This window comes from Podarcis raffonei, chromosome 2 (genome assembly GCF_027172205.1).
Source record: "Podarcis raffonei isolate rPodRaf1 chromosome 2, rPodRaf1.pri, whole genome shotgun sequence".
Classification (NCBI taxonomy): Eukaryota; Metazoa; Chordata; class Lepidosauria; order Squamata; family Lacertidae; genus Podarcis; species Podarcis raffonei.
Window position 1 is genome coordinate 101,047,917 of NC_070603.1, and position 23,940 is coordinate 101,071,856.

Here is a 23,940-nt window from a genome sequence, read left to right on the forward strand (position 1 = left end):
CGCTAGCTAGTGGCTGCAAAGCATGTTGAGAAACATCCTGACATGCATCCAGGAACATACCTAATTCTGCCAAACATGCTTCTCGCACTCAGCTTCCAGCTGGTCTGGGCTTGTTGCTGGGGATGGGGTGGGGGGTTAACCACGGTTTGCCATATAATGACCATATGCACAAAGTATAATAGAGTTTCTCTGCCAGTATTTGCACGAAGGGCTGCAACTCAGTGGTAAAGCATCCGTTTTGCATGCCGGAGGGCTCAGGATCAACCCCCCTCCCCCAGTGGGGCTCGAAATATCCTTTGTCTGAAATCCTGGAGAACTGGTGCCAACCAATGTAGGCAAAATTGCATTTCCCAGGGTTTTTGCTCTCTGGGATGTCGCACGCTGTATTGTTATAAATATTTGGTTGGAAGCCGCTCAGAGTGGCTGGGGAAACCCAGCCAGATGGGTGGGGTATAAATAATAAATTATTATTATTATTATTATTATGCAAATTTTAAGGCACCAGGGAAGGAAGTGGGTGGTTGTTTTAATTTGTAGGCAGAAAACAACTTTTGAGGAACATGCAACGGTATTTGCAATGCATCTGAACAGTGGCGGAGCTTCATGCTCCAGCACCAGGGGTGGAGAGCAGGTGGGGGCAGGGCTGGTGTGTGTCCCAGGAGTGGGGCGCACCGCCCAAAGGGGCGGGGTGTACGTCCTGGGGGTGGGGGGCCCCATCTGAGGGGGAGGGGCACCCAGTGTGTGTGGGGGGGACAGCTGCAATGGAACCCACCAGGATCGCACTGCTGGGGGCAGTGCGCTCCCCCCACCCCCCTCTTCCTCCGCCCGTGCATCTGAACCCTGAAAGTTGTACAAGTCCATGTTCTTCAGAGCCTATAAACTTTGGTGATGTCTCTTCTTTTAAATACACAAACCCATCAGTCCTCAAGGTTCTTAAATTAATCAGCTTAAACAAGATTGTTTCCTTCATTTCACATGCTTGAAACCTTTCTCTCTCTCCCTCCCTTACATTGTCCTCACTCTGCATTTCTGTAAATGTTGTTTTATTCACAAAGGGGTTTCCCTTATTTGTGATGAACTGAAATATTTCAGTAAGGAAAGATGGCTAAAGTATTGCATATCAAAGCAGTATGAGGGGTTCTGTGGGTTGATTGAATAAAACAACAAACTTTCTTATATAGACACAGACTTGGTAAAAACAAAACACTAAAAGTCCATATACACCGTTTTAAAATATCATATCATAATTAATACATATCATAATTCTGTTAGCCAAAGACAGACACAAACTGAGATAGAATAAATTTAACAAAATCTCTTTCCCTAATCTTTGCTGCAGAAAGGAGAATTCTAGCAATTATTTCCATTATTATTTTGTGTCAGCCAATAAGAAAGGGGGGTTTATTGAGAGAAAATAGAAAGTAGAAAACAGAATCAGGCATACATGAAATTTCAAAAAAAAAAATGGCAAGGTGATTCATATTAAACTCTGATTTTACAACCATTTTTTTGATTCCTGCAAGAAAAAAAAAATCAGTTCCCAGGGTTGTTGATCTGGAATTATCAGGTGGCTTTTCAGTAGAATTTTCAGACCTGTGGATTGCTTTGTGGATTTATTCTGCACTGGATCATGGGACTTGCAGTGTCCGAGTTACTGAGCACATACAGGGGTCATAGAACAAGGCTGCGCTGGTCTTATTAATTTATCCTGCGTCCCTTCAGACATCCTCAAACATTTCAGCTGAGGTTTACTGCTAAAATCCAGTAAATCTAGGTAGCATCTGTTCTGCCAAAGTTACAGGGTTTAGTAGTGATCCTATCTGGCCGAGAAGACATAATTTGAGCATACGATTGTAATGAAAGGGATAGGAAGAGTATCTCAATAATGGCGTCCTTCATACAAACCTGCTCGAAGTGCTTTATTCAACATTCAGTGCCTCTGCCTTTGGTCCACCCACCATCAGATATATGGTTCGAGGATCCTTGGAAGAACCAGACTTTGGGAGGCCCTCAGCTCAGTGCTACCAGTGGGCTCCCCAACACACACACACACACTATATGGTCATGCGGTCAAGCATGGATCCCATTTGAAAGTGGCGTCACTGGCCACCCATTGCTAAAATGGTCATCTGGGGGCAAGCTGAGGAGTGGCAGCATAGTTCGGTTGAGTCAGTATGAAGTAGTAGACACAGAGCGCCAATTGGATCTAGCCAGGACTCCAACGTTTACTGCCACGGAATCCACCTTGCCTCCCCTATGGCATATCTAACTAAAATTGAAGTCCCTAAACACAGAAGGGCTTTTACCCTAGCTCGATGTCATGCCCTCCCCTCGACCGTTATTGAAGGCAGATACAGGAAGATTGACTACCCAGAGTTCCAATGCCTCTGTGACTTGGGACAAATAGAGCATGTCCTTCTCCAGTGCCTGTACAGTGGTACCTCGGGTTACATATGCTTCAGGTTACAGACTCCGCTAACCCAGAAATAGTACCTCAGGTTAAGAACTTTGCTTCAGGATGAGAACAGAAATCGTGCTCTGACGGTGTGGCGGCAGCAGGAGGCCCCATTAGCTAAAGTGGTACCTCAGGTTAAGAACAGTTTCAGGTTAAGAACGCACCCCTGGAACGAATTAAGTACTTAACCTGAGATACTACTGTATTCCAGAGACATCCTTACTAGTCTGATTTCCCCATTACTTCATAAGTACCGAGGGTGCACAGGACAATTTCACACCTCCCTTTTGCTCTTGGATACCGATCCTGCTGCGACGTATAGTTTTGCGAGGTTCTGCACAGCAGCGCTCGAGATTCGTAGGAGGATGACCTGTGCCACAAATCAGCTTTAATGAACATATCAGAGTGTTCTGTAAATGATAGTTAAAGCCTTTATATATCAAGCTTTTGTGCTCTTCCACACTCGCCCAATGTTCCTGTCAGGGAACTGCCATCTGAGACGCAGGAGGTGAAAGGGCTCACGGAGGGTGAGAGAGACCATTCAGCTGAGGAGGGGACCAGCAGGGGGAGAAGTGGAGTTCCAAGGGAAAGTGAGTCGGAGGGAGGGCTCAGAGACACTTCAAGCGAAAACAGTGGGGAGGTTTCAGGACCTCCTGTAGGGACACCCACTCCTCGCCGGAAACTGTCACGCCGAGAGTCCAGAAGACGCGTTTCCGTTAAGGAGCTTTTATGCTGGAAGAAGTTCCGTAAACGCCCACTGTCCGATTCAACGAGCGACTGATGGAGCCATGCTTAAGGCGCTCCGTCACAGACAGAGGTTTGTGGACTTAGTCAAACTCTGAGGGACTAGGATTTTACGCACAAGCAGCTCACCATCCCATCACAGCAATCGGACAGTCCCTGAAAGCAGCTTGTGCAGAGAGGCATCATGAGCAACCCAGCCGGAGCCGGGGGAGCAGGAGGAGCTGGAGAGGGTCCAAGCCTGGAAGAAAGGTACAGGGTGTTGGAAGTCCAGCTAGCACTGCAAACGGCGAGGCTAGAAGAAAGGAGGGCGCAGGATGCAGAAAAGGCAAAAGGCGCTACACTAGCAAGAAAGATGCCAGGATTGGTGCAGAAGTTTGGGGGCTTTTGAATATCTCGTTATGCCATTCGGATTGCAATCAGGCTCCGCCTGTTTTCAATCGCTCATGAACCATGTCCTGGGACCTTTGCTCTACAAGAATTGCGTGGCCTTCCTCGATGACGTGCTGATATATTCAGAGAATGAGGAGCAGCATGTAAAGGATGTCAGGGAAGTGCTGAGCCAGCTACAAGCAAACCAGCTGTGGGTGAAATTGGAGAAGTGTCAGTTTCACACCAAGGAGGTGGAATTCCTGGGGTACCGCTTATCAGACAAGGGATTAGCCATGGATCCAGGCAAGGTCCAGGCGGTGCTGGAATGGAAGACACCGAAAACGAAAAAGGATGTGCAAAGGTTCTTAGGGTTTGGGAATTTTTACCGTAAATTCATCAAGAACTTTGCCCACTTAACGGCTCCCATCACGGACTGTCTAAGCAGCAAGAAGAAATTCGTTTGGACGGCGGAGGCGGAGCAAGCATTTGAGGAATTGAAAAGGGCATTCGCTTCGGAAGAACAGCTCCTGCATGTGGATTTACAAAAACCCATGAGAGTGGAAACTGATGCCTCAGACCGGGCGGTGGGGGCGGTGCTGCTTCAGCCAGGGAGCAATAAGTCGGAATGGAGACCGTGTGCCTTCTTTTCGCGTAAGCTGAACAAATCCGAGAGGAACTACACCGTATATGACCGAGAACTACTCGCCATTCACGAAGCGTTCCGGAGATGGAGACACTTACTAATTGGCGCACAGCATAAGGTGCAAGTGTGTACGGACCACAAGAATTTGGAGTATTGGAGAACGGCACGAGTGCTCAACCAACGACAAGTGAGATGGGCCCAGGAGTTCTTCAAATTCCATTTTGAAATCTGCTATGTGCCAGGTCCAGAAAACATCAGAGCGGACGCTCTCTCTCGCAAACCTGAATATTTGGAGGGGGAGGGAGCGCCTGAAGAGAGACATATTATCCCAGAGGACCACTGGGTGTGTGGGGCGGCCTGGGTGGGGCAAAGAGAACTGGTAGAGGGAACGGTAAATGATGAATACGCCCAGGATAAGCTCAGAGGTTTAAGGAGAGAGGGAGAAGACCCCGGAGGTTTTGAAGAAAGAAACGGGGCATTGTATTACAAAGGGGCACTATATATACCCGAAGGGGAGTTGAGGGGGAGAGTACTCAAACAGCTGCACGACAATCCCACAGCGGGGCATTTTGGGCAACACAAGACCATGTGGTTGGTGACCAGGGAGTTTTGGTGGCCCAAGGTGAGGGAGGATGTACGGGAGTATGTGAGAAGGTGTGACCAATGCCAGAGAGCCAAAGGAGAAAGGCGGGCACCAGCGGGGTTATTAGAACCGTTACCCACACCAGAACGACCGTGGGAGGCGGTATCGATAGATTTTATGACTGATCTGCCAAAATCCCAGGGGAAAACCGCCATACTAGTCGTAGTAGACCTGTTAACTAAGATGGGTCACTTTGTAGTTTGCTCACATGCAGTCACGGCGGAAGAGACAGCGAAATTGTTTGTAGAACATATTTTTAGGCTGCATGGCGCCCCCTTGAGGGTGGTCTCCGACAGAGGGAAACAGTTCACGTCCAGATTCTGGAGGAAACTTATGAGCTTGTTGCACGTAGAGGTCAACTTTTCGACTGCCAGGCACCCTGAGACCAATGGGCAGGCGGAGAGGGCAAACGGTATCCTTCAACAATACCTGAGGTGTTATGTCAATGACAGAGAGAACGATTGGGTCGAAAAGTTGGCGCTAGCGGAATTTGCTTACAATAATGCAGAGAATGTGTCCACCGGGATGAGCCCCTTTTTGGCTAATTATGGGTGCCACCCCAGGGCGTTTCCAGGGGGAGGAGGGGAGAGATGGAGTGTCCCGGCCGCTGAACATTTTGTAGAAGAAATGGAAGCGATCCATCGTCAACTCCAACTCAATTTAGAAAGGGCCAAAGAAGAATATAAGAGGCAGGCAGACAAGAGCAGAAGGGAAGGTGAAACCATTAGGGTGGGGAGTCAGGTCTGGCTATCAACCCAAGGGTTGCCGTTCAAGGGGGGTTGCAAGAAATTGAGACCCAAAAGATTGGGACCATTTGAGGTCATCCAACAGGTCAACCCAGTGGCTTTCAGACTCCGGTTACCGAACCACATGAAACTGCACCCAGTATTCCACAGGTCATTACTGTCACCATATAGGGGGGAAGGTGAAGGGGTATCCACAAGGGGGCCAGCCATAGAAGAAAGGGAAAGCAGCAACCATGTGGCGGAAATCATCGACTCCAGGTGGAAGGGTAATCAGGTGGAGTATTTGGTCGCGTGGGAAGGGGAACCGGAGTCGGAAAACACCTGGGTGACGGCAGAGGAGGTCCGTGACGAGATCTTGATCGAAACGTTCCACCAAAGGTTCCCCAAGAAACCTCAGCCAGTAGCGAGGTTCCGGAGGGAGTACTTTGGCACCACCGACGATGAGGAGGAACTGGAAGGATTCAGGGAATCGGAGTTGGAAGGAGGAACAGACTCCGATGAGGAGGAGTACTTGGAAACCGGAAACAGCAACAGGTGGAGGGAAGTGTTCGAAACTTCGGAAGATGAGGGAGGTTCCTTCAGGGGTTTTGCTCCCTCGCCTCCCGCAGAGGAGGGGAGGGAAGGGGGTGAAGGGGGCCCTGGAGGGGAGGTGGATGTCAGGGAACTGCCATCTGAGACGCAGGAGGTGAAAGGGCTCACGGAGGGTGAGAGAGACCATTCAGCTGAGGAGGGGACCAGCAGGGGGAGAAGTGGAGTTCCAAGGGAAAGTGAGTCGGAGGGAGGGCTCAGAGACACTTCAAGCGAAAACAGTGGGGAGGTTTCAGGACCTCCTGTAGGGACACCCACTCCTCGCCGGAAACTGTCACGCCGAGAGTCCAGAAGACGCGTTTCCGTTAAGGAGCTTTTATGCTGGAAGAAGTTCCGTAAACGCCCACTGTCCGATTCAACGAGCGACTGATGGAGCCATGCTTAAGGCGCTCCGTCACAGACAGAGGTTTGTGGACTTAGTCAAACTCTGAGGGACTAGGATTTTACGCACAAGCAGCTCACCATCCCATCACAGTTCCTGACCCTTCTTTTGGATTCTTTTAGCTTCTTTTAAATTCTTATAGACTTTTATATTCACCTTGTCTAAATGCTTTTTAGATTTTAAATCCAAACGCTTTTTAGATTTTAAATGCTGGTCTATGACCGTGATAAAGATTTGCATTGAGTCAGTGTGAGAGGTAATACAGTGCCAGCCTGACTACTGGTGCTGAGCCTGCTACTTGGGACAGGGCCTTTTCATCTTAAATCTGAAATTACCTTTCTAAGGAGGTCTATTTGGCACACAGCTGTTTGCTTTTAGACAGGCAGGGAATACAATTGTACAAGCTTTCCCTGAGCACTGCTCTTAAAAGTGTCATTTTGATTGCTGCTGCTGCTGCCTTTTAACTTGCTTTTAGTTTTAATTATGTGGCTTTATTGTGCTGCTGTTTTATACATTATTGTAAGCCTCCTTGTGTATATTTATGAAGATGGGAAAGGAGTGCAGAAATAATTAAAAAAAACTTTTTAAGATAGGAATATTTTCATGTGGGTGAACAAGGGATTATTTCAATGGCTGATTTCTTTCTGCACCACTTGAAAATACATTGTTAATTTACCAACAACAACATCAGCATTTTGCTTACTAATGTAAATGCTTGCTCTAAGCTTTCAGCAAGCTAAAAAGCCCAAGGAAGCATAGCTAATACATAGCACACATCTTTCAAAATAGTCTGGAAATAAGATTGCAATGGATTATAATGGCATGCTATTAGATTTTATCGTGCTTTTTCACATGGAGTGCCTTATGTGCCAATGGACAGGAGAAGCTATAAAAGCAATATCATTACTAGTATTGTTTGAACTATCCAGGCAAACTAAGGCACTTTAAAATCCTGCTCTTCTTCAGAGCGTTGTATTGTCCTTGTCATCACCAAAAGTTAATTCAGTCTAGGTTAATTCTGTACCGATATATAAACCATGTGGGATTTGCGATGGGTTGTGGAAAGTCAAAGGCGCATTCACTGGGCATGTTGGCAGTGCCAGTCAATCGTCCCTGTACAAGAATGACCCTGTGAATTGCATGTCCTTCTAGTTTTTTGTGGCATGGCTATTCTGTAGCAATAAGGTCAACTGAAATCAACCACAATTACTTACCGCATTAGTAAACTGATTAAATGGTAACGTACCATGCAGGGAGGGGTCAAGCAATACTCATTTCCACATTTTTAAGAACTCGGTCATTTAGTATGACAGCACCTGAACTTTGGAACTCCCTGCCTATTGAGATCTAGCAAGCGCCATCACTGTACTTTTTGATGCTGCTAAAAACATTCTCATTTAGGCAAGCCTACTTAGAGTCTTAGAATTGTGAGGTACATTAATCTGCTGTAGTATTATCACCTTTGTGTGTTTCAAAGTATGGTTGTGAATTTTTCTTGATTTTCTTGTTTTGTCTTTTTGTAAACTGAGATTGTTGGGTTTTGGTTTTTTTTACAGTCAATTGGAGTATAAATTTTATGGTTTCTCCATGTTTCTCATGTTTCCAATCTTTAGTTCTCCATATTTCCACACCAATTCACATTTTTAAAAGTCCTCTAGAAAATTCATCAGCCTTTTGGTGCTATTTTTTCTAATACACACATTTTCCAATGCTATTTCCCCTAATATACATTCAGTAATGTATGCATTCTAATGCACTCCTTGCCCTACATGCATTATTGTGCACGTTACCTAGCAGGAGAACTGCACTGTAAAATTCAAAGAGCAAATTTTGAAAGGTAGCTGTGTTATGGTTCCCATATTGTCTTGGAAGATGCAGATTTGGTAGCTTCTCCTTGAATTGAAATGAATTTCTCCCCTATCCCCAATGGCTTTTTTCAGCCAGAACTCAAGGGAACTCAGTTCCAACACTTCTCAGTTCCATTGCCATTTTCAGAGAACAAGGGAGGTGTTCATGGTGAGTTCTGGCACCTCTTTTTCTAGAGAAATAGCACTGTAGTGTGTGTGTGTGTGTGTGTGTGTGTGTGTGTGTCATAACAATATAGATAAAAAACCTTGTTACATTAATTTACTGACCTAACTTCACCCTAAAAACAGATTTACCTAAACTCTGTGTAGTACAACTTGGATTATTTACTAGAAAAAACAAATACCCTAGCCTGGGACTGCATACTGCTTGTTCTCATTGTATTTTATTCACTGCTTTTATTTTCTTCCATTTACTGCCCCCCCACCCCCCACATTAAGTTTACCACGGAGAGCAGAGAGTCAAATACCCTTGCTTGAAATGGCTGGTGGAAACCGTTTCCCAGAAAGGCAAATTTCAGCAAGTGAGGTTTTCTCCCCTCAGGCCTGCTCTACAAGATGAGAAACGGCACCTATGAATAGGACCCTTGTCCTGCATTGACGGTGCAAACCTTATCAAACCACACCTGCTCAACTTGTGACCTATACGCAACACACCAGAATTGTGTTGGTGGGCTATGGGGTCTGTCTAGTGCTTGATGACCCTATTGTTGTTGTTTTTCCAGTTTAGGCAGGTAGAAAAAGCAAGCCATTGACAGGGTCTGTAATATTAGGGTATTTAGAGCCCTGTTCACCCATTACTTGCCTGAAAGGGCAACGTGGGTGTTTTTTTTTTTTGAGGGGTTTAGTCCTGTCATCAAGGTTACATGGCTCCACCCAACCTCTCCCATGTTGAGGCTTAACTTTTCGAGGGTACCTTTTCTATCCACATGGGTTCCCCATGTGATTTAGGACTCTGATCTTTCAAGGGTCTAAATCACACAGGGAATCTGTTAAAATAGCAAAAAATGTATAGAACAAGTTCTAATAAGTGTTGGAAATGTAAAGAGAAAGAAGATCCCTGAAGCCTTTGGAGCACAGCTGCACTACAAAGGCTTGAGGCTTTGGGGACATCCTTTGTAGCCTCCGCAGGGCGGCGTGGTGCCTTCACCCAGCCGCCCTGCGGAGGCATTGCGCAGCCATCCCGAAGCTGGAAAAGCGAGACGGAGGGCTGCGCAGAGCCCCGTCTCACTGTTTTGGCTTCTGGGCAGTGGCGTAGCGTGGGTTGTCAGCACCCGGGGCAAGGCAAGTAATTTGCGCCCCCTAACCCGTGGATTTGCGCCCCCTAACCCGTGGATTTGCCCTAACCCCAGCTGTTGCGCCTGGTGCGGCCGGCCCCCCCTGCACCCCCCACGCTACGCCACTGCTTCTGGGACAGCCTTTCAAGCCTCCGCAGGGTGGCGGGGTGCCTTCACCTCACCGCCCTGCGGAGGCTTTGCACAGCCATCCCAAAGTTGGAACAGCAAGACGGAGGGCTGCGCAGTGGGCACGCTTTTCCACATGTAGTGGAATTGTAAAGTAATCAAAAGCTATTGGGAAATGATTTATAATGAAATGAAAAAAAATGTTTAAGATAACTTTTGGGAAAAGACCAAAAGCTTTTCTGTTAGGCATTACAGGCCAGGACTTGCCAAAAGAATGGAAGAAATTCTTTATGTATGCTACAACAGTGGCTAGGATGCTACTGACTAGCCCCCAAATGGAAAGACGACAAGATAACAACAAAAGAAGAATGGCAAGAAAAGCTGATGGAATATGCTGAAATGGTGAAACTTACTGGAAAACTAAGAGACAAGGACAATAAGAGACTTTAAAAAGGACTGGGAACCGTTTATGGTGTATCTACAGAAACATTGCAAAGAAGTGGACTCACAAGCAGGGTTTGAGTAAACACAATTAAGAAAATAAACAAAAAAAGTTAAGAGACAATAAAGGAGTAAATAATAAAACATCAGATGTGACTTGGGAAATAGGGCATAAAATGGTAAGAATATAACAATATTTAATTAAAAGATTACAAAATTAAGGTACAACAAATTAGGCAGGACAAGCACGAGAAGGGAAACTGAAGGAAGCCATTGGAGCAAGGAGGGGAATCTATATATGCTATATGTGATAATAATTTTGTTTGAAAACTTAAGAAAAATATATATATATATATATATATATATATATATATATATATATATATATATATAAAATCACACAGGGAATCTACACAGAGAGGAAGGTTCCCCACCTCGGAAGTTAACCCTCAACAATGTGAGGTGGGCAGAGGAGCTGCACAGCCTTAGGGGTGGGACTAAACACGAGGCCCCACCACAGCCATTTTGTGTCCATGTTGCCCCTTCGCACAAGTAATATGCAAAGAGGGTTTTTAAGAAGCCAAACTCCTGGTCATGTTCACACCATGCATTTTAAAGTTCTCTTCTGTTTCCCCCAAAGGATTCTGGGAGCTGTAGGTGGTTAAAGGTGCCATGACTTGCTAGGAGACCCCCTGATTCCCCTCAGAGTTACAATCCTCAGAATGGTTTTGACAGACAATCTCTTTTCACAAGGAACTCTGGGAATTACAGCACTGCAGGGGGGATTGGGGTCTCCAAACAACTCTCAGCATGTTTAAGAAACTACAATTCCCAGGATTCTTTGGGGGAAGCCATGGCTGTTTAAAGTGGTTTCATAGTGCTTTAAATGTACGGTGTGGATGTGGCCTTCTTGTCTCTCCAGAATCTATGGGGAGTGTGACTGTCTCCCACATCACAGCTGGGGGAGAATGGAATAAGCCTCCCCACACGATGTGATCCCAATAACAATTGGGCTTCCCCACACCTACGATCAATTAAAGGAAAGTAGAATATGTAGCTGCACACTGTGTATTGGGATAGTGTGAAGTCTGACTCCTTGGGAACTGAAATATACTATAGTGCCGTCAGATGGGTGGCAGAGGTTGCTGCCGCAGAGTTTTTTTGAATATTTGAAAAGGAGGAGCGGTTGTGATCTGAGATTTCTGGCAAACGTGACAAAGGGGGGTGTTGGGTTCTGGTGCAAGAGGTCAAAGGGGGACAAAGGGCTTAGCCAGAAGTTCCCAAGATGATCTCTAGCTAGACGCTTCTAGTATAACCAAACCTTCGTCAACCCAAGCACTTGCTGGAGGGCTGGAGGAAGCTATTGTCCAGGCATAGGCAAACTCGGCCTTCCAGATGTTTTAGGACTATATCTCCCATCATCCTTAACTAACAGGACCAGTGGTCAGGGATGATAGGAATTGTAGTCCCAAAACATCTGGAGGGCAGAGTTTGCCTATGCCGGCTGTAGTCCAAACTCTTTGGTGAGGCAGGTCTAATATATATACACTGCCCCCCCCAAAAAATGTGAGAAAGAAAATAATCAGCATGTTTCAGCTTTAGTTATTAAAACTGAAAGTCGGTTGATTTTGAAGGGTCTTTGCAGTGCTATCCTCATTTAAAGGGGATTAGTATGGTACCCAATCCCACACACAAGCCACACCTACACATTATACTGTACTACAAGTCATACTTTAATTCAGGCATAGGCAAACTCGGCCTTCCAGATGTTTTAGGACTACATCTCCCATCATCCTTAACTAACAGGATCAGTGGTCAGGGATGATGGGAGTTGTAGTCCCAACACATCTAGAGGTCCGAGTTTGCCTATGCCTGCTTTAATTCACCATTAACTACCATTCTGTATTATTCTGGTTTGAGTGGCATCACTTTGGTGTTCCACTGGTGCCATATGTTGATTGGCCAGTGGGAGCTGTCGCCAGCTTTTAATTGGTGCCACATATGTATTGGTATTGTGGTGATATCATCAGCGTATGCCATGATAGGAACAGCTGGGGGCGGGCTGTCATTTTTCATTGTATCCCCCCCCTTTTTTTTGCTGCTGCTGCTGCTATTTCCTGTGCTTTAGACACAGCTTGGAGAACCTCAGGCTCCCTAGTACTTAAATCACTGTAGGTTCCTATATAGTGGCAGCACCTAGCTGGGCCATAGGATCACCCTATCAAGCGTGAACTTTGGCTTCCTTTGAATTAGGCAACTCATGTTGTGGAAGTTTACTCCGGAGTAAATCACAATGAATGGGGCTTACTTCCAAGGAAGTATATCTTGTTCTAAATACTTTGCAAGAGGTCCTGCGGTTTCACTAAGAAAAACTAACAACAAAAAAATCCAAATAAGCAGAGAATAAACAAAAAACCAAGGGAGAAAGGTAAGATTCTTGTGGCTGGTGACCTCTCCCCCCCCCCTTCTTTCTCTCTCAGTATCAAAGGAAGCGACAAAGGGTTTTTCCACACTCCATAAAGTGTTAATAATGCGCGCGGTTGTTCCAGATTAACTCTCAGTCCAAGGAACGATAAATAGGTGCGAAACTTGCCTGCTGCCGCCTATACTTTTCAAAGTAGCTTCCTCCTTCTTTTTGGAAGAAAACAAATTATAGAGAAGGGGAGTAATTCAAGCGGGCAGTTTTGGCTTTCAGCAGACAGGGGTGGAGAGAGTGAGTGAGTGAGTGACGAAGGAGGAGTGCACAAAAGGAAACCGAAGAGCCGGCCACTAAAAACTTTTTGTGGAAATGATTATATTGTGCCACATTTATTGGCAGTCCAGGCTGCCGAATTCAACCACCCCCACCCCCAACCCCGGCCCTGATTGCTCTTCCAAAAGCGTAAGATCTCGGATCTCTCGTGCCTTTTGGGCTCGGTTTCGGAAGGAGGCCCAGCCCTTTCGATTCTCCACCCGAACCTGCAAGAACCAACGTTTTATTTGGAAAGGCGAATCCCAGAGCCTCGCTGCGGGACACTCTTCTTGCAAGTAACGCGGGGGACACGGACGCACGCACGCACGCAACCAACTCCTTCTCTCTCAATCCCCTCCTTAAAGGGAGGCGGGATCTCCGGGCATTTGATCTCTGCGATCCCGCCCCTACTCCGGTATCCTAAAGTGGTTCCCAAGCACTCTCTAGTCCGGCAGGCAAACGGGGGGGAGAGGGAGAGAGGGGTGGGTGGGAGAGCAAAGGAGGCAGCCCACCAAAAGTGCAGCGGCGTCTTTCCCGCCCCCCCCCCCCACGCCAGCCCCTCTTCCCTGCACTATGGTGCACCCGATCCACCGCGCTCGAGTCTTTCCGCTCCTGCCGATCAACAACTCTCCAGAGCGGGCAGTGGTGGCCACAGCAGAAAGCGACTCGGATCGGAGGGATCCCCACGTTTAATAAAAGTGAAGTTGCGGGAGGTGGAGGAGGAGGGAGGGAGGGAAGAAGGAGAGAGGGAGGGAGGAGGGGAGGCAGCCAAGGAGAGTGGGGGAAAAAGCTCTCTCTGAAGTTTTGGCTCCAACAACCCCCCCCCCCCCCCGCTCTCCTCGCTTCCCCCCACCCCACCTCCAAGCAGAGCAAGAAGGCGAAAGAAGGGGACGACACGGGGGTGTGGAAAGGCTGACCGGCTGCAACGGAGCGGCACAAACCACCATGCAGCTTGTGTTATGGGCAGTGGGATTAAGCACGCTCTTCCTGCAAGACTTCTTGAATGTAGCCGGTGCAGCAGCAAGGAAGGAAAGCTTGCATCTGAGACAAGGTAAGACAAGCGCCTGAAATATTTCTTTTTTTAAAATAAAAATAATTTTCTTTTTCTTTTTAAGTTTGGGATTGCTTTGCTCGTGGCGGGGTGGGCTGAAGGGGGTGTCACGCTTTTCTTTTCAACGCGGGGAGGCAAATCTGCAAAGCGCAGAAAGCGTTCCTAAGCAATTGGAGCTCCAGACGTATCCAGTCTGCTAGCAGCTCCGCCTACAAATATATGTATGCTGTGCTTAAGATTTCGAAACACTTGCAGCCCCGCAACATTGCTGTCGGTAGTTCAGCCTGCTTTGCTTTTCTCTTTCGCTGCCTGTGGCTGGAAAGCAGCCTCCCTAAACATTTTTTTAATAATAATAAAAAAAACACACACCTAAAACTCCAGCACTTGTGCCATGTGTAGTTCTGACAGCTGGACATTTCTGTTGGCTCTTTTTGTGCTCAGTGTTTAAAGGCAAAACTTTTGCATTGGGGAGGGCGGAGGGAAGGGAGCTCCTGTTAGCAAACCTGTTAATTCGCTCACCTCCTGAACGTTTCCTTGGGCTGAACTGAACTGCTTGGCTCAGCCTCAGAAGGATGCTGTTTGCAGTGGCCCAGAACTAAGTGCTTTCTTTCCAGAGCCGCATAGGGTTTTAGAAGATGTCAACCTTGCGGGGCACATACATTCATATATACCTGTGTGCATTTTGCAGTGGTTAAGGAATTTTATGTCCCGTTTGTGCAATTGTGCTGCCAAGTGCATGTGCTGTTCGCAGTGCTTAGCCTGGTTACATAAGAGCGGAAAGTTTCCCCCCCCCCTCCCAGGCAGTCTCTGCCCTATTGCTCTAAACCGCCAGCCTCCTTTACCTTTGTGAGCGTTTGCAGAATGCACATCAGATATTTCAAGTGAATGAGGCGAATTAAAACTCTTGAGATGGGCAGTGTTCAGAAAAAGCACCTTCCACAGTCACTCACTGTGTCTTTCCCACAGATAAGGAAATGGCCCCTCTATGGAGCAGTTGCTGGTTTCCCTTGGTAGTGGATTTCTCACAGTCCCATGGGGTGGAAATAATATTGTATAGTGCACAGACGCACACACTTGCATCCGCTCACAGGGGATCTGTTTTGTTCCCTCTCGACAGCTAAACTGCTGGAGACTCTGAGTGAGTACGAGATAGTGACCCCCACCCGGGTGAATGAGTTTGGAGAGCCCTTCCCTCCCAAGGTCCACTTTCGAAGGAAGAAGCGGAGTCTCCATTTGGACGCTGAGGCCTGGGGCCCGGATGCTACCTCCTCCTCCTCCCCTTCGTCCAGTGCCGTCCAAGCGCACTATAGGCTCACAGCCTTTGGGCAACACTTCTTTTTCAACCTTACAGCCCATTCGGGATTTATTGCTCCTCTCTTCACTGTCAGCCTGCTGGGAGTACCTGAGGTTAACCAAACAAACTTTTACACCGAGGAGGAGGAAAGTGATATTAAGCACTGTTTCTACAAAGGACATGTCAATACTGAGCCCCAGCACACAGCCGTCATCAGCCTCTGTTCTGGGATGGTAAGTTAGGTGCCCTTCCTTGCTGGTCTTGGCTGTGGATGGAGTTTTGTTGTCACAAGATGGACAACCCCTGTTGTTGTTTATAGGGGCAGGGGTGGGGTGGGGTGGAAGGAATTCATTCTCAGCCCTTGATTCTGAACCACAATTGGGGATGCTTGGGATTATGTCACACTTTTTTAAAACATCCTTGTCCCGTGGCCCTATTGGACCCTGTCTGCATGTAGGAGGAGTGCTGAAGTTAAAGATAAGGCTTTTAAACAAAGCAAAACTCCTGTTTGTTAAAAGTTGTTTGCTGATGGATATCAGAACTGGCTGCTTTCCTTCCTTCAGCATCTCTCCCTCCCCCCCCCCGCCTTATTTACAAAGCACTCTTTTTAAAAAAAGCGAAACAAAAGTTAAGGAATTGCCATTGTGGTCCAAGGCTAGAGCAGTAGATCAAAAATCAAAGGATTCACTTTTGAAGAGAGCTCGTTTTGATTGATGGGGAAGAGGGAAAAGCAATGCGGGGAGGGAGAAAGGAGGGTTGGGGGGGGGGCAGGAGGACTGCCAGGAACAAGCAGTGATCATTAGCAAATTCTGGGTTTTTTTTCTCTCCCAAAGGTCATTAGAGCCAAGTCCTTCTCTCCCCCCTATTCCCATTGACAAACACATGAGCAGTGTCCAGCCAAGGAGACTTAACAGAGGAACTGCAGGGCTCTGACGTGAGGCTGGGATTGCGATGGGAGAGGAAGCTGGGAGGTGGGGTTACCCCAGGCGGCTTTTTGGAGGAGGGGGCAGATGGGTGGGTTTGGTGGGAGGAGGATTCACAGTCAGAAGAACCCCAAACAAGGGTGGTGCTCTGAGCCCGAGAGCCATTTAAGGTGGAAGGAGACAAATAGAAGCAGCGTGTGTTTTCCCCTTTTCTTCCCCCCTCGCTCCCCCTAGGGACGAAAGTTTACTGCTCTACAGCTTTGCAACTTGGAAGTTTCTTGAAAAGTGTCCTTAAAGCCGGCAGGGCTCCTCTCTAGTTTAACAGGTTTTAAGTTGAAAAGCATGGCACGGTGTCAGACAGTGTGCGCAGTTCTTGCTAAGGAAGCCTGCCCGAGGATGGGGGTATATAGTCAGGATAGATACTGCTACTTTGATCCAGTAGGTGGGTTTGGGGGAAGAGTGGCACAGTTCCCAGCTTTCAGAGCACCAAAAGAATAATTTGATTAAGCTGTCATTTCCCCACTTGGAAGAAGTCCTGTTTTAAGAAGTTGTAAGAAAGCTTTGGGTCCTGATGTCAAAACCTGATGCTCATCAGCTTTCTGTCCCAGTTGCAAGGGGAAGAAAAAAGATGAGAGGTTTTGCTTTTCTCCCCCCTCCCCAATCCCCCCTCTGGTCCAGAGAGAGAGAGAGGTACAAGCAGCTAAGTTTTACTTACCATGCAGAACTGTCCTGGTGTTGGGGTTGCCTGGGGCAGTGCCCCACAGGTGTACATCAGAGGTGGGAAAGGGATGCAGTGACAGGTAGCCCGTTTTCTCCCCCCGCAAAACCATGCTCCTTTCCTCCAAGGTTCTGCTTGCGCAGTTGTAGTAAACCTCTGTGCCATTGTTGTTGTTGTGATGTTCTGATGCTTAGGGGGCGGAGGCAGTGGAGGGGAGGGAGGGCCCAGGGCTCTGTGGAAAGAGCCACCAGGGGGTGGGAGTGTGTTCTGCCAGCCCTCTAGACAAGCATGGCTTACCAGAAGAGGAGGGGAAATAACACTCAACTGAGCTCAGGCACTGTGCCTTCCTACTGTGATTGACCTTAAGGGAGTCCAGGAACTTCCCAGCCTCTTCAGCCCGCTAGAAACTTAAGGTGGAAAGGCGAGGAAGACGTCAAGAGAGATCTTCCCTCCACAAGCCCCTGTGGGGAATGGTGGGAATGGGACTGAGCAGGGCCCTGTTTGTAACTTGAATGGATCCGTACGAGGGGCCACCTCTGCAGCGAGTGTCTTTAAGTTTTCCTGAGATGTGATCTCTTGTGCCACCTCCAATCTTGATCATGTTTGAGAAATCCAGGATGATAACCTACAAATAAGACGTCCAACAAAGCTGCATGTTGGAAGGTTCGGGACAGATGAAGCAAAGTGCTTCTTCACTCAGTGCATATGGAACTCCCTCCCGAAGGAGGCAGTGATGATGACCACCAACCTGGACCTTAAAAGAGGTTTCTTTTAGATGAATTCATGGAGAAGAGGGCTCTGCTGGCTTTGCTGTTCCTCCACAGATGAGGGCAGTAATTCCACTTGCTGGAAACCGCAGGAGGGGAGAGTGCTCTTGTGTTCGAATCCTGGCTTCCCGCAGGCATCCGGTTGGCCACAGGATGCTTGGACTGGATGGGCCATTGGCCTGATCCAACAGGCTCTTCTTGGCTCTTTTTTAGGTTCTGATAGAAATCCAGCCTGAGAAAAGAGAAATTTCTCTCTCAGTTCACTGATCCATGCCCAGTGCTGCTGGTTAGTCCAGAAAAAGTGGCCCACCTCCATCCAAGAATACATAAATACCTCAAGGTGCAGCTTGTGGATGGGGAGAAATCTATGATGAGTAAAAGCAGAGCATCTGAGAAATTCCCTCCTGCTGGCTTGCTCATTTGATTGCACCACAGTGGTAGAGTTAGTGTGTGGTTTGCACAATTTTTAAAACAGTTCAAGGACTCAAAGAGCAGGACAAAGTCATCTGCTTACTACTTCATTGTGGTACCTAAGATTCTTTCTGGCCATTGAGTTTATATTCAAGGAGCTGCAAGCGGACGCTGTTCCTCTGTGGCCGGGGTGGGGAACTGGTGTGGTCTCCAGATGCTGGTGGACTCCAACTCCCATCAGCCCCAGTCAGCATGACCAGTTGTTTGGGGATGATGGGAGTTGCAGTTCAGCGACATCCAGAGGCATGCAATTTCCTCATCTGCAGGCCATCAAACACGTCACGTAGTATTCACCTTAAGGTATCTTGGGAAAGAGCCAACGATGCAAAGCAAATACTATACATGCCATGTGTACCAAAGCCACCCGAAATACAGGTAGACAGTCATGCAAATGCAGCCTTTGTGCAAATTCCCATTCTTAGCAGGAGTTTAGAAACAGGGTGGCCAGATGTTTTGGAAGCCGCCCAGAGTGGCAGGGGGAACCGGGGTGGTGGTTTATAAATAATAAAATGATGGTGATGATGATGATGATGCAAGCCATGCCTGTTGGAATCCCTTCTTCTGCAAACCTCTGAAAGGTAAGGAGTCCTGTCCTCTTTTGCCCCCTTCTGCCCTGTTTCAGAGTCTTTGAATGAATCTTCTCCCTCCTCTGCACAGCTCTGTTGGAAGCTTCATGGTATTGTTTTCATTCCTTCTCAGCTCGGCACGTTCAGGTCTCATGATGGAGAGTATTTTGTAGAGCCACTGATACCGTCTGACCAGCAAGAGTATGCAGAAGAGCACAAAAAGCCACACGTGGTCTACAGACACAGCGTACCTCCAGCAGCCGTGCCAAGGGACAAGCAGACTTGCGACACTTCAGGTAATCCCATATTTTGCTTTCCCCTGACCTTTAGCATTGAGTTTGCAGGAGGTAAGAATAATTTTGAAACCATCCAAGATAGCCCATGAGGATTGGAATCCTAAATCGGGGATGAAGAACTGATGGATGTGGGCTGCTTACTTCTAAGAATATATCCCTAGAATGGATAATCTAGTCGCGTAGTTCAGCTGAGTTGGCTTTGGGCTCTAGCATTATTGATTGCCCCAAGGCAAAGCTCAGCTCCTTTCAGGTCCGCCTTTCATCTCTTGTGCTTGAATTTTTCCCTTTTTGTTTCGCACTGCTTGTGGAGCTGTGCCCCTTTTCTCCTTCAAACTACAAGGGCACAATATTGCATGAAACTCAGTCCATAATGCCCTGAGGCAGGAGGGAAGGGGAGAGCTCCTCCGGCCTTCTCTTTCATAGTGTTTGTGCACAAATACATTTACTTATAATGTAAGTAAGGGATGCGGGTGGTGCTGTGGTCTAAACCACTGAGCCTCTTGGGCTTGCCAATCAGAAGGTTGGCGGTTCGAATCCGCACAACAGGGTGAGCTCCCCTTGCTCTGTCCAAGCTCCTGCCTACCTAGCAGTTCGAAAGCACACCGGTGCAAGTAGATAAATAGGTACCGCTGTGGCAGGAAGGTAAACAGCGTTTCCATGTGCTCTGGTTTCTGTCACAGTGTTCAGTTGCGCCAGAAGCGGTTTCGTCATGCTGGCCACATGACCAGGAAAGCTGTCTTTGGACAAACGCCGGCTCCCTTGGCCTGAAAGCAAAATGAACACCACAACCCCATAGTCACCTTTGACTGGACTTAACCGTCCAGGGGTCCTTTACCTTTACCTTACATTTACTTATAGGAATAAATACATAAATAAATTTATTTATGAGCCTTGGGGTCTCTTCCAACTTTACAATTCTATGATACATGCTTTAAACTGAAGATACAGTTAATACATTGCAGGCTGGCGTTGCTGCTTTCATTAACATAAGAATGTAAGGAGAGCCCTGCCTCCAACAGTGGAGATAGATCATAGCCATGGTGGGCTCTTGATAGCCTTACTTTCTTTTGCCTTTTGTTCTTACATCTGTTCTAGCTCTTCCAAGATTTAGCTTCAATGGATGTCACTGAGTTCTAGTATTAGGTAAAGGTCCACTTTATTCACACCATGCATAATCTTATGCACTGATTTGGAAGACAAGAGCTGAGAGTAAGATTACCACTTAACGATACAGGCCTATAGAACCTTGCAAAACATTTCAGATGAAGCCTCTTGGTCACAGGCTGATGCTGACCACTAAAACGACACTCCAGGAGAAACGCCCTGCTCCACTCCCATCTCACACGCTTCACCAGCATCCAGTGTAAATATCCGTAGTGGGTTTGTATGGGGGGAACCATCCATCGCTGTCCCAGGAGACAACTACAATGTTCCTGCCAGTTGCCTCATTGCAATACATCCGTGTGTTTATGAGAGAGGCATGAAGAGACATATTTGCCTAAAACACATGTATGGATTTTTGTGTGTGTGTGTGTCCACATATATTTGGGGAGCAGGGATGCCATAGACTTACGTTGCAATTTGCTGTCATTATAGAATCCTTGAACCCCCTGCAATGCAGGAATATGCAACTGTCTCATACGAGGGTTGAACCATGGGATGATCAGCACAAACACTCTCTGTCTATAACTAGATTCCCCCTGCCCCAACTTCAACACAACATGTCAAATACCATCCTGGGGGTGGTCAGGTAAACCTCTCACATGTTTAAATGCCACATGGAGGGGGTGGCTGTTCCCTGAGACTGCTCACCACACCTGCTGTAGCTGCGTGTTTAGCAAGCGGGTAAAGAGGCCTCCCGTGCGTGTACTAGCTATGCACATAAAACAACCTTTCGCAGGGGTCTTTCTGGGTCCTACAGAAGAAGCCCTGTTTGCATACATCAGTACATGTCTCAGGTCCTTTGTGCTCAATGCGCATGGAAGTGAAAAGCATGACTGGCAGATGAATCAGTGACCAAGGAGGGGGCTATCCCTTGACCTCAAGCATGTTTAAGATGCGCAAAGGGGTTTGTTTATATGCAGCCATACTACCGTATTGGCCCAAATATAAGCCGCACTTTTTTTTATCAAATTCCGACAGTGAAAAGTTAAAGTGCGGCTTATATTCGTGACCTTACAATATCGCTGCTGGAACAGCCTAGGATGCCACCATGAGGGCTGTCAGGGGTGCGGGACAATGGTGCCCGCCTCGTTTGCCACTCCCAAGCCTCCCCCAAGCCGTCAGAGTGAAGGGGCGGAGGCCGCTGGCAAAGTGCGCGGGAGCGCTGGGCAATGGCACACAGCCTGCCCGCTGCTCCCAAGACTTGTAACTGCTGCTGGAGCCCTAACAAATGGGGTGGTAGATTGCTGGCGGCTGGCCGCCAGTGCCATCACTTCCCGCTGTGGGCCTCCACTGTCAGGGGGGGTGCCCACCCAGTGCCGGAAGTGGCGGGTGGTGGGATGGCGAGTGCCGGCGGGGGCTGCTATGCCGCCACTGCCATGCAATCCTCCTCTGCCTGCCCCTCCGCTGTTAATGTAGTGGGGGACACCTAACCTGGTGTGGTGTGAGGCGAGCTGCGCCCGCCCCCCCGCAGAATGTCTCTTCTTGCCCAGTTGGCCCCTGCCACCGCTGTTAGGGAGCCGGGGATGCCCACCCAGCATGGAGGGAGCAGCCTGCTGTGGGTTGCGGGTGCCCAGGCGGGCCACCTCCGCAATATGCAAACTTCCCTCCAGCTGCACTGTGTAAGGCTGGCACTTCAGAGGAGTGTTGGGGCCCTTTCGGCAGCTCCCCCACCATTGCCCAGTGCGCCTTGCGGGTCCTCTAGCGCCACAATTTTTTGCTTGGACCACGTGGTCGCCATGTGGTCGTCTTATATTCGGGCATTGTCTCCCCCCCCCCATTTTTTTTAAAAGGTGTGGCTTCTATTCGGTTGTGGTTTATATTTGGGCCAATACAGTATGTGAGAATATCACTAAGGCGAAATGAAGCTGATCGTTTGCCTTCACTATGAATGGTTGTGTTGCGGGGGGGACTGGGGGCCTTTTTTCTAATGCGACTTGGTCATTTCTTTCTTACTTCCCATATTGTGCTGTATTTGCACCCCCACTCATTGAATTCAGCACCAATCCTTTTAAAAATCAAACCTAGCTCAATACATGGTTCAAGTTCAAGCTGATTGACAATTCTGAAAATGATTTAATTAATATCCATTTTATATGGTTGCACCCAGGAGATATACTCCAGATGATATGCACCTCCGGAAGCTGTGGGCATTTATAGATAATTTCAAATGAAGATAAACTTTTTTTAAAAAACTTTTTTTTTTAATCGTTTGTTACCCATTCCAATACTCAAGTGGAATATTCTGGCATACAATTTCCCCCCTAGCAATTACTAGGTGGGAGAGAACAGTTTGCCAATACACAGTAAATAATTAAATAATGAAAAAATTGAAAACAAATCTATACCTGCACACCATTATTAACGTCTTTGTTATCGCATAAACAGAGAAAATAAAGTACATGATGTTCCTATGCTACAGGAAAAGGGTTAACAGCTGCCTCCACCACTCTTGCAATTCTTATGAAACAGTATCTTAATAATAAACATTGCTTTGATTCTTAAACCACTCTCAATACCTCTTTTCCAATATTTTTATATAGAACTTTACAAACCTGTAACGGGATCTATTTATGCCAACATTGTAAAGAGACTTCTCCCCCCTCCCCCCATTACCATAGTTGCTTCCCACAGTTTCTCTTCTGATATTTTATGTATTAATATCCTGTGCCAGATGCCTGTGTACTATTCCCCTTAGAGATGACGTTCATTGTTTTGATGTGCTTTTAAACGGCATTTGGCTCTCAAGGTCCAGGCATCTGCCACAGCACTCATCCCGAGCTAATTCTCTTTGTGTTGTGGGCAGGTAGTCTTTTGCCCAGGCCATCATCTTAATCTGGTTTGTTGTAGTTTTTCTTTATCGTTAATCGTTCATGTTGATTGGTGTGTAGCGGGCTTGAAGCAGGAATTCACTTAGCCGTGTTGACTGGAACTAGTAGTGCAAAAATTAGTATTAGGGGTAAAGTGAGCGAGCAAGTGAGGGAAAACCCCTTGCCAGGAGTTGCGTTAACATGTGAGAGGGCTGTGGGGAGTAAGCTTGCCAGCTCTGTTGTCCACCACTTGTTCTGATGGCCTGCCACGAGTTGGAAGCTGAAATCCTGGAGCAGGGATCTGCGTAAGGAAAGCCCTGCAGGATCAGACCACAGGCCCATCTAGTCTAGCTTCCTGTTCTTACATGTGAGGAAGCTCACATGCTGGAGATGAGGGCAACAATATTTCTCCCCACTTGGGATTCCACCGCCCTCAACAGCAGAGGAGGCTCCTCGTGTTAGAATCCTGATTTTTCCAGTGTGGGGACCTTCCACAAGTATATGGGGCTCCCCACTTCAGTCAACGCTCCTTCAGTTCATGGGGGAGGTAGGTGGAATAGTAGTGGGGGTGGAGTTAACACTCACCCCTCCCGTGGAGCACCCACCCCATGTTAATTTAATACAGTGGTACCTCAGGTTACATATGCTTCAAGTTACATACACTTCAGGTTACAGACTCTGCTAACCCAGAAATAGTACCTCGGGTTAAGAACTTTGCTTCAGGATGAGAACAGAAATTGTGCTCCGGTGGCGTGGCGGCAGCCCCCATTAGCTAAAGTGGTGCTTCAGGTTAAGAACAGTTTCAGGTTAAGAACGGACCTCCAGAACGAATTAAGTTCTTAGCCTGAGGTACTACTGTACAGGAAAATTATG

The 23,940-nt window shown here is 47.5% G+C and overlaps 1 protein-coding gene across 7 annotated transcripts in view; it reads left to right on the forward strand.

Annotated features, from left to right (window-relative positions):
• Positions 1-13,829: 13,829 nt before the first annotated feature.
• Positions 13,830-23,940, forward strand: part of ADAMTS9 (ADAM metallopeptidase with thrombospondin type 1 motif 9) — a 139,195-nt gene continuing 129,084 nt past the window's right edge. For 4 of the 7 annotated variants that reach the window (XM_053378295.1, XM_053378297.1, XM_053378298.1 and 1 more), the window contains exons 1-3: positions 13,831-14,061; positions 15,179-15,588; positions 18,934-19,096. In XM_053378295.1, the coding sequence (XP_053234270.1) occupies positions 13,956-14,061; positions 15,179-15,588; positions 18,934-19,096 (679 nt within the window). In that variant the 5' untranslated portion in view covers positions 13,831-13,955. Of the gene's footprint in view, positions 14,062-15,178; positions 15,589-18,933; positions 19,097-23,940 lie in introns of all 7 variants that reach the window. The other 3 variants (XR_008329108.1, XM_053378299.1, XM_053378300.1) reach the window with 1 other exon arrangement.